This window comes from Diplotaxodon limnothrissa, linkage group LG1 (assembly GCF_057381915.1).
Source record: "Diplotaxodon limnothrissa isolate DT_005_m linkage group LG1, D_limnothrissa_male_GT1.1, whole genome shotgun sequence".
Taxonomy (NCBI): Eukaryota; Metazoa; Chordata; class Actinopteri; order Cichliformes; family Cichlidae; genus Diplotaxodon; species Diplotaxodon limnothrissa.
In genome coordinates, this window is record NC_140596.1 from 18,601,139 (window position 1) to 18,618,855 (window position 17,717).

General features: G+C 39.0%; 1 protein-coding gene across 1 annotated transcript in view; it reads right to left on the reverse strand.

Moving 5' to 3' along the window:
* Nucleotides 1–17,717, reverse strand: part of LOC146639650 (heterogeneous nuclear ribonucleoprotein C-like 1) — a 38,656-nt gene that overhangs the window by 5,847 nt on the left and 15,092 nt on the right. Inside the window, exon 4 of the mRNA XM_085354342.1 lies at nucleotides 4,970–5,020. Within this exon, the coding sequence (XP_085210468.1) occupies nucleotides 4,970–5,020 (51 nt within the window). The remainder of the gene's footprint in view (nucleotides 1–4,969; nucleotides 5,021–17,717) is intronic.

Sequence of the window (17,717 nt, forward strand, 5' to 3'; positions counted from 1 at the left end):
TTGTTTCTTTTTAAAATACATTTGCAAGAATTTCAATCACTTTGTTATTATGTTCATTTTTTTTCCAAATCAGGCATAACGAGACAGGGGAAGCAAAACGAGGGACTGTCAAAGATAAAACAGGAAGTAGCACGCAAACCAAGATTCAGACAAGGACACACAGGCTTGACACGAAGATGGGGGTAAACAAACATAGAAACACATGACAGACGGGGGAGACAAAGGAGAAAACACAGGGAGAAGAACATGGAGACAGCACAGAGATATGACACGGATGAGAGGGAGAGACAGGGCAAGAGACATGACTGACAGGAGGGGAAGCCAAACAACAAAACAGAAATACCAGACCAAAGAAGCGGGAACATAAACTGATAACCCTAAATTAACTTAAAACTAAACTAGAGACCTCTAATAATATAGCAGGAAAATTAACAGGGATTACCAAACGCTACCATTTCTAGTCACACGAACTAAACAAGAAAACCCGGCCTAATAAAATCCAGAAAAAAGGTTCACTTCTCAAAATCAAAAAAATGAATTCAACATGATGCAAAAGGTCACAAAACAGAGAACACTGGCTCAACGATCCGGTACCATGACACTACTATAATAGTGTCAGTGACTTAAAAAAATAACGTGTTAGATATTTCAGGATAAAAGACAGTCTGAAAACAAATGAAAATATTTCTGCAAAGCCTGCGAGTGAAGTGTTCCTCTGTTGTATATAACGAGCCAACAACAGGAAGTGAAGCTGTCATCTGCAAGGACTTTGATTTTGGATGGCAATTTAGATTTACTGATTGAGCCGTTAGCCAGTCAGTCAGACACAGCCTGGCTTCCTGAAGAGTTTTCTATATTGTTTCCTGATCTATGATATTATGTGAAGCCCGTCTACTTGATATAGTGATTTCTGAACAGACTGTGTTCTTAGCACATCCACAATACACACTCAGACACATATGCATCACAATGTCACATAAGTATGAAGTGTATTAGGCCACCGTAAGTGTGTGAGATTAGAGGCTTTGAGCATTGTCCGTGCGGGGAGACATTGAAACCAAAGACTTAGGGGAGTTTAAAGTCTTTTAGAGCTGTGTGCAGGGGCAGATAGACAATGTGTTGTTACACCGGCTTTGAAGTGTCATCTCAGAGAATAGAAGCTCAGACAATGAGAGACGGTAGAGGAGTGAGGATTACAGAAAAGTGTGTGAGTGTGTGTGAGAGTGTTTGTCTCCATGGATTAGACCCCACATGGAAAGCAGCTTTGTCAGCCTGAGCTGTTATCTGTGTTGAAAGACACTTTACTGTTGTGTTTGCTCAAGAGGACAGCGGGCAAAAACAGTCATTTCTCCCTTTCCCACATATTGACGTACACAAACAACAAACACAGATGCAAACGTGCGTGCACGTGTACACACGCATAGCTCCCGCTCACTCAAACCCAGAGGAATACACGCACATGCACTCAAACACGCACAGCTGTCAAAAGCGCAAGCCAACAGTGTGGGGAATAATCACGCACTGTGTTAAAAACAAATTGAAAATCAGCAGTGAGTGTTCCCCCCTGAACAAAGACGAAAAAATGCGACGCGAGGAAAACCACATGAAAATATGAAACAATGAAAAAAAATGACAGGTAACACTCAACTCAGCAATAATACTCAACTAGGTGCGAGAGAAGCTACAGGATGAGGTGTTATTCTCCTGTGCATGTGTGTGTTTCAGTAAGTTGACTGCCTTCTTTTATTCAGATATGAAGCTCAGCTAACTACACCATCTACCTAAAAGCTGCGCTCACGCTACAAATGCACGCTGTCCAAAGGACAGATTTAGGTGTTTATGAGATGTCACTTAATTTAAGAGTATGGCTGTTGTCAACCTTTTTCAGAAACTAGTATGAAGTGCAAATTTAAAAGAGAAAACTTAAATAAAACCTGTCACATTTCCACAAAAAGAGCTGTCATGTTTGACACTTTTTTCTACAACCAATTTAAAGTGAAGCGTTATGGCACTTTTAGTTTTTCAGTCATCTCCCAGTACAAGTTGTTTCTTAAGACCTCACTTTATTTGAAAGTGAAGGCGTGAGCGAAATCAAATCAGTTATTAGTTTTCCTGCTTAATAAGGCCTGGAGATTTGAAATCAGCAACTTGAAAGCAGAAACTTGAATAAATAAGAGGAGAAACAAAAACATATTTTAATAATGGGCACAAGGGGCCACTAAAAGACTTTTTTGAGTATAAAAAGGATATCAATATTATGCTAGAACTGTCACAGTCACTTCACTTGTTTTTCGAGGAATGGTTTTCATTCCTGTAAAAGAGATCTAAAACTTTAAAAAATTGAGCTCAGCAGTTCTGTTAAACTGGTTTTGGCCAAACACTTTACAAAGACACAACAGACAAGGAGTTTATAATCTCACTGGGATAGTCAAGAAAAGATTAACATACAATATACGGTACTGAGTAAAAGTATTAAAGCATGTGGCATTTCTTATTACTTGTTTTTATATTATATTATATTTTTCTTCCTAGGAGAGGGATTTTCTTGCATTTTCAGTGGCCTGAGTATTTTTGTTACTAACAGCCTGTTGCAAAAACAAATAATTTGTTTCACTTTCCTCAGGTTAATATATGAAATATTCCAAAGATAACACAGTTTGATGTCATTAAACAGTTTTTTGCAACAAGGTCTAAAGTAGATGAACAGTATCTGGGGTTGTGTTCTTAAGAAATAACAAAAAATCCCGCAAAGACCTGGCACAAGAGATGCATCTAGTCCTTCAGTGAATCCATCTACTGTTTGCTGAAGCTTCATCAGAAATGGCCTCAATAGATAGGTTGCTGTCAAGAAGCCATTCATCACTCAATATTCAAATCATTATCAATATGTATTTGAGAAAAGGTCAGTGACTGTCTACAACCATCTGTTAAACACGGCGGAGGCTTCATCACGGTTTGGGGTTGCATTTCAGTCTGTGGTGTTGGGCAGTGTTGTGGGTATCATCAGATTTTGAAAGAAATGACTGAAAGATTAATAGGCTCTGTTTTGAGTTTTGTTTAAAAAAGAACGACTTCATATAGGGAAAAAAATATATCACATATGCAGGACACCTTAAACTAGCTTTTTAATTAAGCAGCAAGGCAGAACAAAATCAGGGCTGTATCAAATATACAGTTGAAACCAGATATTTACACACTCTTCAGATAAAAACTGATACACTTTTTAAATTGTAACATAAAAATCAGACTAAATGTTTATTTTTTTAGGTTGATAAATATAAAAAACATATTTGTTAACTTTAAGAGTAAAGAGAGAAACTATCTGTATTTCTTGATTGTAAATGGCACCAAATTGTATTCAAAATTAAGCCACACTTATGGAGCTCCACAGTTCTTTTCCTGGTGTTTTGGTTGATATCTCTTGATTTTCCCATTTCAAAGAAACAGGCTCTGTGTTTTGCCTTATATGCATCCACAGCTGTGCCACCAATTTACTCACATGGACTCTACTAACCTATCAGAAGCTTCTTCAGCTCAGAATGGAATCCTCTGGAGTTTTCTTATTAATTAACAATAAACTTAGTGTATATGTACTCCTAAATTTGATTAAAGTGATAAAAAAAAATAGACAGCTCTGTCTCTCTTTATTCTGACATTTAACTGATTCAAAAGATATTTCAATATTTATTTATCCAAAACAAAACAAGTTTACTCTAAATTGATGTTGTACAGTAACAAAAATGTTCTTGTGTTTTCATTAAAGTGTATGTAAATATCTGTGAATATACTGCTGTGTATTTAAATTACTCTTGTGTTGCATAGAAATATACTGAACAACAAGCATAATATATAAAATAACATCTACCAGAGTTTTTTCTTTGAAAGAACCTCCTTATGTCCATTCTTGTATATCAGTGCATTACTGAAACTGATTTATTTAGCCGTGGAGGGAAAAACTGAAAATATGAAATAAACACACATGTAAGCTAGGACTGAAAAAACAGCATTGTTGTTGTTTGGTTTTTCATTTCGCCATTTGTTGATTCATAATCAACGTAATAATTCACGTAATATATGTTAAGTGATCAGTTTGACCTCAATCTTTCGTGATACACCGTTATATTTACATTATTTCTACAGTACGAATGATTTTCTTTGGTACCTGGTCAAACTTCAGTTCTCCTCAGTCTGCGCTTCTCCAACCGCGCACTCGCAGGCAGCAGCTCTCCCCCGCCCCCTCGCTCAGTCGCTTAGTGCCTGAGCTCGGATCATACCAATATTAGGGGGGATTTACGCACAGTCGTAAATTCCCACAGTGTGCACTATGTGCTTTGAATATTGTGTGTAGTTTTTGTTTTATACAGTTGTCAGCCAGGCATCTAACTATGAAAAAATTACACTTCAAAAGACCCCGGGCTTCTGAAAAAACAACCCGGGCTTAAGCCCAGTAAGCCACCACCCTGCTCTGCCACTGCTTCAAAGAAGCCTGGAGAACTATTCATGAACACTACTTAAAGAAATTAAACTAAAGTTTGACTTAGAGTGTTCAGGCTGTGTTGAAGAATACTGGAACGTACAAACATTGCAGTTTATGTTTGCATGTTAGAATAAATCACCCTTGATTTAGAATGCACATCAAAACCCACCGTTTTAGTGTCTGTAAATAGTATTGGATGTGTGTGTGTGTGTGTGTGTGTGTGTGTGTGTGTGTGTGTGTGTGTGTGTGTGTGTGTGTGTGTGTGTGTGTGCAACTAGTGAGGTTGTGTAGGTTGTGTAGTAAATGGGTACACTGTAAACTGTAAGCAAAGACAGAATGACTGACAGCTGTGTGGGAGACAGCAGCAGGGAGCAGACACTACCAGCGGCTGTCAGGATGACGAATCCACTTTAGCCTCTGCCTTTAGGCGCCTGTGACACACAGACAAGCAGTAAGGTGTATAGGCTGCCATGCATAGCTTTCTGGCAGTACCTGTCATAGTAGTCCTCATGATAGCTGTCATACTCCAGGTCGAACTCAGATCTGCAGGAGAGGTGGAGAAAAAGTCAGAGGAGAGATGAGGTGAATGGTCAAGAATTTTTCAAAACTACATGATGGGCTTTTACCAAAGCTATCACATTTTTCACATAACTGACAGCATGCTTGGTTGGTGTGTCAGTCTGTAAATGTAAGTCTTAACAGAGTTATACAGTACAAACACTTCATCTGGAAAGAATACAATGTTCATGATCTCCAGCCAGCCAGAAAAAAAACATCAAATTTGCTCTGCTGCATCATCCAAGGTGGATAATCCATAGAAATTGGATCGTGCTCCAACTGTACCACCCACTGAACACCTCTATGTGTAAGCTTGGTGAGGTAAGCAGTGATGCATATGTGTCAGAATGAGAGAGAGAGAGGAGGGAGAATCAGAGGCAGGTGAGTGATGTGACTGGAGTGAATGGTCCGTACCTGCGGAAAAGAGCAGAGGAAGTGGAGGGGGGAAGTGACACTAAGCCACTGCAATTTCACATTCTAGTGTGTCAGACCTCAGCATTCCTCCCTAATCCCTTCACAGAGTCACTAATAATCCCTCCATGTTGCTCATCCTCCCTCTGTCTCATTGTGTCTCTCGCTGACTCACTCTGCTATGTCTGTCTGTCATTTGTTTATTTATTTGTCATGTTTTCTCTCTGTTTAAAATGACCCCAGTCTCTCTATTTGTCTCTTAGTCAGCCTTATGGTTCGATTCAATTCAAATCAATTCAATTCATTTAGTGCCAAATGACAAAAGTTGGAAGGTAAATGCCCTACAAGAATATTATTAGTATTATTAACTAATTTATTTTATTTTATTTTGCTCTGCAAGATTTATTCCCAATATCACATCTATAAATATAGTCTCTTAGCAACTAATGTCATGGTCGTAGATTTTTTAATTTTTGACTTCACGATCCATTTTTGTTTGGAGATGAGATTTGTGTTTGATTTCTATTCTTTGTTTCTTTTGAAACAAAAAATAACTCCTATATATTTAACCAATTATGTAAGACTTGCATTTTAAGTTGTCCTTGCATTGGATTTCTGTGAGTTATGTTTCTCTTTAATATTTACCGTTCTATTCATACAGTTTTCAAGTGTTATTTTTCATGAGTTGTATGGACTCATAATGATCTCCATTTATATTTTATTTTTTTTAAACTCCTGTTTTTAGTTAGAGGTAACTTTGAAGTTTGTATTTAGTTAGTTCCATTTTGTGTTTCCAATCTGTTCCTTTAGTCTTGTCTCTGTGTTTGTCTTATCTCTTTGAATGTTCTCCTGCCTTCTTCTGTCTTCCGAGTCAAGTTAATCTTGTTTTCCTGCTTATCTGACTCATTTACTTCCCGTTTTATTTTGGTAGTAGTTTGATCTTCTGTATCTTGTCTAATTTTGTTTCTCCTGCTTGTCGTCTTGATTGCTTTCTTGATTGCTTGATTGAGCTGTGTGTGGGTTTCCACCTCTTTTCTCCATCCTCATTATCTGTTGTATACATTGTTTCAGTCTTCCCTTGTTCTTTGTTGTGTCGTCTGTGTAATTGTGTATTCCTTATATCTGTAAAACCAGAATTCCCAACGTTTCATACGTTGTGTTCTTTGGATCTTGGACTTTCAAATTCTCTAAACTAATCAGCATAAAAAGCTCACCTTATGTTCTACACCTGTGTCTTGCATCCTGCTGTTGGTTATGCAATATAAATCTACAACACATGCATCTGAATATGACTAACTAATTACTAATGACTAATTACTCCACTGTGATGACTACAGTGTGTGCGGTAGATCAGAGCCCTTTTGCTAGAAATAACATGCTGTTGCAGCCAGAACCTACACTGTATGAAAACCAAGGCTGTGATGCTGCTAGCCAGAAACCCAAAACAATGAGCTGAGAGAGAATAAACCAAGTGTAAAAAGTTCTTTAGAGCTTAGCTGATTTATACTTCCGCATGGGTTTGACATCAAGATGGGTTTCTCTTATGTAGCAGGAGTTTTGTGGTCCATTGTTAATATAAGAATATTGAAATTTATTGAAATGGGTGCAAGAAAACGTGGTGCATATGAAGATGGGGTATGAAATTGTATTAATTCATTCATTTGTGTTGTTGGCTTGTGCCATTTATGTATACCTTCGATTCGTATATCTCATTTTTTCAGGAGTCGTCACCAAAACCAAAGTCCCTGCCATCTGCCTATCTGTCGCTGACGGGCAGCTGTGGTTCTCTTGTTATGCAGCTAATCTCAAAGAGGAGGTGTTTTTGTGTATAAGGAGAAACATCAGGGGACTAAAGTGAGTGCCACACAGTCAGAATTACATACAAAGCAAGACAAACATAATAACGTCTCAGCCTTAGTACTGTGTGTTTGTGTGGATCTGAAGTGTAGGCTTATTTTGGAGGGAACCATAATCACATCTCCTCCAGTATCGCTCTCACGGACGCTTTTCTGTCTCATACCAGCTGGTTTTCTGAGCTCAGGAGACAGGAAACCACAAAATAATTCATAACATGTAATCATGCCTGAGCTATACACTTGCCAAAAATGCAAAGCGCAATTTCAATCTAATTTAAAGATGGCCTTCTGTTAGCCTATTTGATATGAACAAGGTCTACAAGTTGTTTTAGTTCATTTTCTTAGGTAATATGTAATTCTCTGACATTTGAAGGTATAAAATTAAGAAAGCAATTCTAGTGAATTTGCCTTTTATCCCTGTAGCAGTTAAGGACACACTGAGGACAGAGGAGGACAAAGGGAAGCAGCAACTCCACAGCTTCTTACCCGAACAGGGCTTTCTGTTCTCCAAGTGAATTCAACTAGACGAGAGAAAATAACAGCTATTCACCATAATCCCCACTGAGGGGGAACTAAGCTGCTGTTCACGTTCTGTTCGTTTCTTTTGCTGTGAGATTCTCTGGTTTACCTTTGGCTGTTTGCAAGGCTTTATGGCAAGTATTTCTTATTTGTTAAATCATGTAAATTGCAAATAGTGAAGGCCTAATTCAAAATGATTTTGAATTTGTTTTTGTTGATTAAAGCTTTTATAGTGTTTTATTTCCACTTGGTCACTTTATTTTGATCAATAAAAATTATCCTTTTGTTGGGTGTTAGCTTTTGTATTAGACAGTAACAACCTTACAACGTAAACAGTACGAGTCATACAGAGTGATTAGCTGTCACCTAACCCATAAATGTTGGATAATAAACTCTTTATTTATCTTGTAATAGTGTTTGGCCCATTAAAATCTCACCATACTGCAGTAATGATACACCTAGGTATTTTTTATGTGATTTAGCGAAGATGAATCTGTGACAGGTAAGCACAGCCCATTTAACCTGTAATTACATGCAAAGTGATCAGCCAAGCGCCTCTGCCAGGAGAGAGAGAGGCAGATGGACAGCAGGGTCACTGAAGGCTAATTAATTCTTTTTCATAATTTCTCAAGTGCCAAAGCAATCCATTAGACATGGCTGGCTATAAATCATTTTAGCCTCAACAAGCCTGCCTGGCTGCACGCGTGCGTGTACGTGTGTGCGCGCGTGTGTGAATGTGGAGATCAGGCATCTGTAATCTGTTTCTGTAAACAAAGCATCCCAGGGATTTCCGCCAACATAAACTCCCACCAAAGGCAAAACACCATCACAACTTAACAGATTCAATGGAAATTGTATGTGAGTATATTTTTGTGTATATTGTTTGTGTGTACTGTGTTTAATTACTAGTTATGTAGTTCAATTAATTTAGAACCAAATTAGGCAGTTTTTACATTTTACTGACAATCAGTTCTTGACAGTGGTGAGTGACAGTGACAGTGAAAAGAAAAACTACAACAACTTTGTCTAAGCCTTAAAAATAAGTCAAACATCTATTTTACATGAAATTTTATGCTTCATATTAACAGTTTTGATCACGATCTAGGTGTTAAAACATGTCTATATGTTTAGAATGAATAAAAAATGCATATTTGAATGCTTAAGTTTCATTTTGCTTCAAACTAATGTGTTTTCCATTTTGTTTATTTAATACAGTTTAATGTTTCCCCCCCCCTAAAAACGCCTTTGTACTTACTTGCATGTATACTAATTAATTAATGACTGCACTGGATTCCCCATCAGAACCTCCTTAATTTTCCATGACGCAGATTTAGGAGACATCTCTCATATTGACATCATTTAGTTGCTGCAGATTTGTGGATAACACTTTAATGGTGCAAAGCTCCTGATCTGGTGACTGTGGAGGCCATTTTACTACAGTGAATGCATTCTCGTGCTCAAGAAACAAGACAAAATGAGCTTTGAGACACGGTGCCACGTTCTGCTGATTAGCAATTTGCAATCATAAAGGGCTGGACATGTTCAGCAACAATACTCAGGTAGACTGTGGGATTTAAATGATGCTCAGCTGGTACTAAAGGGCTCAAACACCCCCAACACAATTACATGACCACCATTAGTGCGAGTTGTTGATACAAGAGTGGATGAATCAAAGCTTTTAAAGTCATGAAGACTCATTAAATCAGACAACATTTATCAAGTTTTGATGCACCGTTGTTACTAAAGCCTCAGTTTTCTGTTCTTAGTGGACAGAAGCATCATCCCAGGTGGTCCTCTGTTGTTCTGGCCCATCTGCTAAAATAGTTAGTATTGACTTCATCGTACGCTTTTCTCCCTGTAGAAATCATTATCAGAGTAACTCTGGCCATTTATTCTGGACCAGTCTGGTTATTCAAGATCATTCGTTTTTGAAATACTCAAACCATCCTGTCTTTTCCATTTACAAACTTCTTACTTGTAATCTTTATTAGTATGTGATGGAGAAATAAGACATCCTGATTAGAGATGCACAGACTGACCAGCCAGGGACTGGAATTGGTTGATTCCAACATTTTGACCTTAGATGGGTCAATCAGCCTCGTGCATGTCTGACTAGAAACAAGTCCATTTTATGCATGCACACCACGCACACAGTGGCACAGGCAAACAGTCACACTCATACTGACACACTAACATGTTGTTAGCATGGAAGCTCTTCACTGTCAATGACGACACAAAGTTCTCCAAAGCAAACCACAGGAGGAGCACCACAAAAATGTCCATAGCAACAAACCTTTATCACACTTAAATCATTACCCAGCTGAACATGGGCAGTGAAAGAAGCCACAAGTTGGCTAAATCTAATTAAATGTAATACCATCCTGAGCTCAGAATCAGCCATAAGCCAGTAGCCATCATAAGAGCCTCAGTATGAGCAAAGGTCAATGTCCTGTTATCTGGTGAAGTTATTAAATTATACTAGAAAATTATGTACATAACTTTTGTTTTGTTATATAAATCTACTGCATCATCTTTTGTTTGGTATAGTAAAATATGTCAGGTAAAGGTGGGTGTACAGCAACTCAGTTTCAGTTAATTGTTTCTACCTCTTTATTTTTACTTGTTTCAGTGAGAGATCAAGCAACTTACTGCAGTTTGAAAGAAACTGTCAAGTATAATTGTTCATTTTGCCATGAAAACAATATTTTGTCTTTCCTTGCATGTGTTCAGTTATAGTTAGAAAGAAAACTGGAATCAATTTAGGAAAAGAAAGGAAACCTCTAATTCTGGTGTGTCGAAAAGTTTAAATAATGATGAAAAAACTTCTTTCAAGTGAGGATTTAAATGGATGGAAGACAAGAATCTTTTTATGAGCCTGTCTCTGATGCTTGTAGGTGTCGTTTCCCCCTAATGGCTCAGCACTGACTCCCAGAGCTCCATATCATTTCTGATGGAAAGGCAAAGGTCAGCTAGGTTATTATTGTACACTGGGTATGTCAATGTGTAGCGCAGTGAAACATGACAAAAACGTAGCTCAAGGAACCCGAGGACAGACTGCTAAACTGTAGGGTGGTAAACATCCCAGACAAGCTCACGTTAATGTAAATAACAATTCTTAAGAATACTTTTTTTCAGTGTAATTGCAATTTTTTGTTAGTACAGGAGTCCAGTTAACATTACAATTACAAAACATGTAGAATATGGAAAAACTAAGTCTTATTTATTTGTCTTGTTGACATTTTGTATAATAAGAATTGCTAGTTCAGTAGTCACCATGCCCCCCTACTCAGTTACAGTGAAAAATATGGAAAACAAAACACAGCTGAATAATCAAGAGGGAACACATTGCACAGCCCACACCAACTCAGGGAGACTGGAAACAGCAAGCAGTGAGGAAGAAATGAGATTACTCTGTGTAAAAACTATCACATAGGAGTTTTCATTATGCCCTGCCACAAAAAAAAAGGGGGGGGGGGGGGCACTACAATCATGCTCATGGACTGACAATGAGAGGAGACACAAAGAGAGAAAGAAAAGAAAGAGAAACCATGATATATTAAGGGTGAGCGTGATGAAGATAAGAGCAGAGAAGCTTTGACGGGGGAGGAGGGGAAGATGAAGGGAGTGCTGGCAGCTTGTTCACCCTATCAGGCACTCTCTAAGGATGGACTCTGAGCTAATCTACTCCCTCTTTCGCTTTCATTTAATCACTGTTACTTGTATTCTCTCCATTCCACTCACATTTTTAATTTATTTCTCTAAGTCCTTTTTAGTTTGTAAAATGCATCTAAGATACTTCAATATAATGGCTTGCTTTCAACATACAGAGCCACATCTACTTATACTGTATATATACACGAACTATAGAGCAATTTTATTTGATTTCTGATGGATTTATATAATGTGGTCAGTTTAAGCCTGTGCAGAGATGACAATCATTGCCAACTGTTCTGCATAAACTACAAATATGTGCCTATTTGATAGATGCAGCATGCACAGTTAATTATGCTTCAAACTGTTATCAGTGTTGTGGCTTTTGCACTTGGGAAAAAAATGAATAACTGCCAAGAAAATTGCCATTGGTGCATCTCTATAAAATAGCACTCAAGCTCTTTTTATTACTGAGCAAAGTTGTTGTCACATTTGCAGAAAGTAGTTTGGCAGTGTCTTGATGAAATAGACAAGGCAGTTACAAAACCTGCATATAGCGTCAGCATTAACTAAAGTACAACTGCATGGTTCCTCTCCTTGTTAGCCTGGGGAATATAATTTAAAAATTATTTGGAATTTTGCGTTGTCAGACTGCAGGACAGTTTTTCAATTTTCCTCATCTATCACCTTTGTAAGCACATATTTCTTAAATGTGCTTGAGACTAGAATTAATGCCTTGCTACCTGATGGTCTCACACAGCCATTAAATACTAGTTTTTGTTTTGTATTCTAACGTTTTACTAAGCATACATTTCCAGAGAACCTATTTCAACATGCAGCAATCACACACCTTGCTGGTTCAATCAATGACATGCATTCAACAGTAGCTAATCAATAGCACATCACTGTGCAATCTACTTATGGACATCCCTTACTGCTTGGCCCACTGGTCTGCATTACTTGAATATACTGCCCATACTCCAGGATGGTTTTATACAGCTACAACCCAATGGTAACTCATTGAGCTCATAAATTTTTTTCAGGCTTTCTGCTCTTGCTCTTGACGAAGGCGGTCACACTTTTCTCCTCTCCTCCTCTCCCTTAGCTTCCCTGCTTAGCCTCTTATGTCCTTGTCTAGTCTCGTGTTTTTTTTAAATTACTTTTACCCTGGAACACTCTCTCACAGTCTGTTCTCTAAAACCTAAAAGAGGAATTATGGATTTGATCAACTGGTCCCTAAATGCAATTGACACCCCTTTCTCAACGAGAAGTTTGGGCTTGGGTGAGCTTGAGTGCTGAAGATATCTACCTATTCGGAACCATGATAACAGGGTTCTTGCTGATCGGAGCTGGCTTGGCCCTGACTTATCGAAGAATTAAGAAAGCGGAACTGGCTGTTCAGACCCCCACAAGGCTGCCCGCTGGGATTGAAACGATGGGAAGAGGCGTGAGTTTCTCAAAATGGGCTCATTGAGTGCAGCACGGATAAGATCTTGGAGAAGCTTACGGCTGCCGTGAATACTCAGAATAAGATCTCTGAGTGCAGACTGGATTACATCTTGGAAGGGCTCGCTTGGAATAACATCTCTGAGCGCAAATTGGATTACATCTTGGGGAGGCTCACTGTGGTCGTGAGTTCTCAGAATCGGCTCTTTGAGCAAAAGAATGACAACATCACACCACCTGGGTTGGCTGGAAGACTTTTTACTTAGCCTAGCAGGGCGAAGGACACTGTCTCAGCTGAACTCTGGACACGCACACACATACATATACACTGATATGCGCACACTCATCCCCCCTCCCTTTCCAAACGCCTTTGATGCTTGTTCCCTTCTGGGAACACGGCGGGTCTGAGCCCGCGCTGGAATGGTAGTGCTGAGCAGGATGGCTGCTGTGTTTGCTTCGGATTATTCCTCACCCCCACCCGACCCTGTGGCTTGTCACGTGTTCCATAATGTTGTGCTGTGGACATTTATGTGCTTTTTTGAGCAGAAGAGTTTTTTTGTTTCCTGTTCTCATGCTGTCCTCCCAGGAGCGCAGCATGAGTAGAGGTCTCTTTTTTCCTCTTGTACTTTCCCATTGTAGTGTATAGTTCAGTGGGTTTTTTTCTGTAACACTATCGATCTCTGACCTGTATCCCCATGTGATGTCTGTGTTGTGTGTGTGTAAGGTCAGGGGGGTCCTATTTCACTGCACGGCAATCTGCACGTGGCGAATAAAGCCTTGATTGATTGACTGATTGACTGATTAATTGCATGCATCAAGGTTAAATTATGGCCTGAGTGTATTTCATTCAGTCTTAGAAGTACAGGTAAACAGGCAAGGGTTATGTGTCAGATTGCACTCATCCTTCTTGCCCTTCTTTTTAATAGCCCTGTATGATTAGCAGTTCCTTAGGTTTGATTGGCAGTATCACCATCAAAAGGAGGTGCAGAAGAGTAGTAAATTAATAGATAGGAGCTGGGGAGTGATGCTGTATCAATAAGGCAGGAGCAGAGGTGGAGCATAACAGGCAGTTCATATAGACGACTGGCACGCATCACTGAAGAGGAGACTCAATGAAGAGTGTCGTACAGGAGAAAGGCGCTTTCCCTATTTGGTCTTCCAGCCCAAATGTCCATCAGAAGTAATCTCTTATGTCCTCTTATAAGAGTGATCATCAGCGGTAAATTAACACTCACATCACAGAACGGAGCAATGCCACCGTTCCAGAGCACTTAAACCAGAGTGGATAGAATGAAGGATACAGAGACAGTGAGAAAGGGTGAGTGGAGCATTTGTTAAAGACAGGAGGATGCGGACATTGGGCAGAATGAGTCAGATTCTCCCACAGCTGTCAGGGTGTGGACATTCCTGGCTGGGCTTATAGGATCAGCCACGGCAGGGGTAGGGCCTGGTATGGTTATTGTTTGATCGGTCATCCAGCTACAGAATATGAGCTGGAAGTTATTCTCATCCATTTTGGGACTTTAGACATATTACCAGTGAACAGCGACGGAAAGCTGACAATCAGATTCTTACATTTTGTGTTTTCCCACAAAGGAAAATGCATATATACATACACAACTGCAGATAGGCTTTGATCGCACAGTTGAAGACACTGAAATTAAAATGTCTGAAAGCTATAAAACACTATAGAGCGGATACAGTAGACTGGAACAAGAGAACTAGCAGGCCTGTGAATACGCCTAAACAAAAAACATAATCTGCCTTTTAAATCAGATGGTTTTACAGTGCAGGTGTTTATTGTGATTAGATGCCCAAACAGCTTTTATACTAATTGCTCATTTAGCATTCAGTAGTAGGACAGCACATGAATAAATAATACTGTACATGTTTTGTTCTTCCAGACAAAACACTTCATATTCATATTCACTCTGATCAGGTGCTAGATTTGGCTGGCCTCTGTTTGACACAGAAATACAAAACAAGTTGAAGAACAAAAGATCAGAGACAAAAGCTTCATTTTTTTAAATGAGGAGAAGACATGCAGCGTACCCTGTGACTGGGTGAATTCTACAGTGGCTGTAGCGCGAGCGCGTATGCACCTTATGTGGGTGTAGGTATGTATGCACTTCATAAATATGTGCATATGCAGATAAATGTGGCTTTAGTTCCACGTGTATGAGAGCTAGAAACAGTCTCTCCTCAGCAGTGTCGACAGCGTGGCCTGATCCTATTGGAGGCAGGGTGTTGGGAGAGGGATAAGTCCAATTCTTCTGCATGACTTAAGACCATCTGCACACAGCTCGACATACAATAAAATAAGAGAATGAAGCTTCTTCTTTAAAAAAACAACAACAACAACAAAAAATAACTCTGAAAGGAGCTTTTGGATAATGGCTCATAAAGGAGTGTGAAGGAAATGGGGACAGGTCCTTGTTAACATGTCATCTGACTGGAAGTAATGTGGTGCATGTACCTCTTTGAAGACTTATATGTGTGGCTTCTCTCCAGGAGGGCCAACTGCTTTAGTATGGTGTTATTTATCAAAAGCTCAGGGTCTCACTGGGAGCAGTAATTGGAAATTTCAGAGATCAGGCTATTTAGTGCTAATTAGCAGCATTACACGGGAAGGTGACAAGTGACATGCACGGCACCCCTCCAATCCAGCCATTACCCACAGGGGTGAAAGGAACAGAAATATCAAGACGCTTCCACTAACAAGGTCCCCCATCAGAACTGACTTAAAGTGCTAACTTAAAAGGTTAACCAAAGCTGCCTGGAGTAATTAATCCTTCCAGCCCTTTCAACTCTGTCAAGCCCCTGCATCGTTTCCATGTTCTGAACTATGCTGCTGTCCTGATATTACTGAAGAATTAAAAGCTAAAAGTCAGTTTGGCTCAACTGCATAAAGGGCAAAGCAGCATGGTTACACCGAGCTAAAATTAACATCTTTGCTGTCTATCAAAAGAAAAGCAATAAAGACAAGGCGCTGTCATAAAAATGCAACAAAAATACAACGGCTTTCAGCGTGTGTGAGCAGCTGTGTCTAGTCAGACTTTTCACATTTAGCCATGGAGAAAACGCAGTCATCTTCCACATCACCTAGCAAGAGAGGACATGAACATTTAGAGGATATCTAGGGCAAACGATAAGCTGCCATTCAGAAAGCCCCTCACGAGAGCCGTCTGCGGTTTTAACTGTGATCGACAGGACTGACATTTGCTGAGTCAACTTCAGACTGCAGTCCACGAACCTCACTGGACAAAATTTTAACCTCAGCTAACATGAGCAGTGCTCTGTCAACAACCTCCCTGTATCTGTCTGACTTTTGCTAACACAAAAACTAAAAGCGGCAGATGAATCAAGTGGCACATGTGTCTAAAAGGAGGGAGACAAGTGTAATACTTCAAGACATTGTGTTTGCACAGCTCAGAGACAAAGTACGCAGTATGGTGCTGTGGAAACCGAGTCGTTAGCAGAATTTTAAGGAAATCTAAGAGTAATGCAGCAGAACTAAATGGTCAAACAGACGCTGTCGAAAGTTTTTAACTAATGCACAACTAATGATTACTGCATGCTGTGTGATTTATGTGGCTTTGCATTTGTGAAAAACAATTACACATACATTTAAAAAAATAAGGGAAATAAATTTATGTGACATAAGAGATTTTCTATAGCATTTTCTTTCATGTTAGCTTTCCCTTTAATATCTGTTTTTGCAGTGAGTCATTGCAGAAAATGTTGCAAAATAATGAACAGGACTGACTTATGGAAGAAATGGATTTGCCTTCCAATTTATTTTCTGCACTGTGCAGTCATCAAGTAATTTTAATAGCATATTGTTATTATGATGCAAATTAACATATGCACAGTCAAGAATTTTTAAACAGGGTATTCCAATAAATTTTAATGTACTCAAACAAAACACAAGGTAAATTTTAAAGGTGAAAATTCATGTGAAGTCTGTTCAGAAACGTGTGGTAGCCCACTGGTCTCAAAAATCCCAAAGAAGAAACTAGAGTTCATCAAATGGCTATTTTTAAAAAACATTTTTCATTTCTGTAACTAATCCCCCCCCACCCCCCACCCCATAACAAAAAGGCTTCAGAAGTCCAAATCAATAAACCACAAAGTGAAATCATGATAACTATGCCCATTTCTTATATACAGTCTATGATCTAGTCTTTTGAATCTTGCACCTGGAGCTTATGGTGAATCTGAGATGAACAAAAACGCATGTAGAAACTTGTCTGTACTGTTGTACTTAATACATACATGGCACACAGTGTGGTACTTTTGAGTTTTAGTGTTTCATCTGTCTACAGATAACCATGATGTTAGGTGCGTGTTATGAATAAAGGAATGTATTTAGTTGACGAATGACCCTTTTAAACTCTTTTGATGGAAACATCGATGTGGGGGAAGGTGTACGAGACTGACATTTGAGGGACTTTCATCTGCAGGTGAGATTGCAAGAATAAATGGAGCGTAAAGTTGAAAGGAGGAAACTTTGAAGTGTGTGCATGTGCATGAATTTGTTCCTCATGGGACCCCAAGGTCAAAAAAAAGGTTTTGTCTGTTTTTGGTTCTCATGAAAAAAGGATGTTATTTGGGAATTTTGGCAAAGGACAGGAAGCAACAAGATGTCCACTTAAAGATGCGATTAAGCTGGCTTTTCGGTTTCCACCTCTTACGGCATTTTACAGACTGAAAATAAATTATTTTGTGCAAAATCCTGCAACAAACTGACAAACAGTTTCGTATGCATTACGTACATTTCCATTGTTGTTCATCTGCAA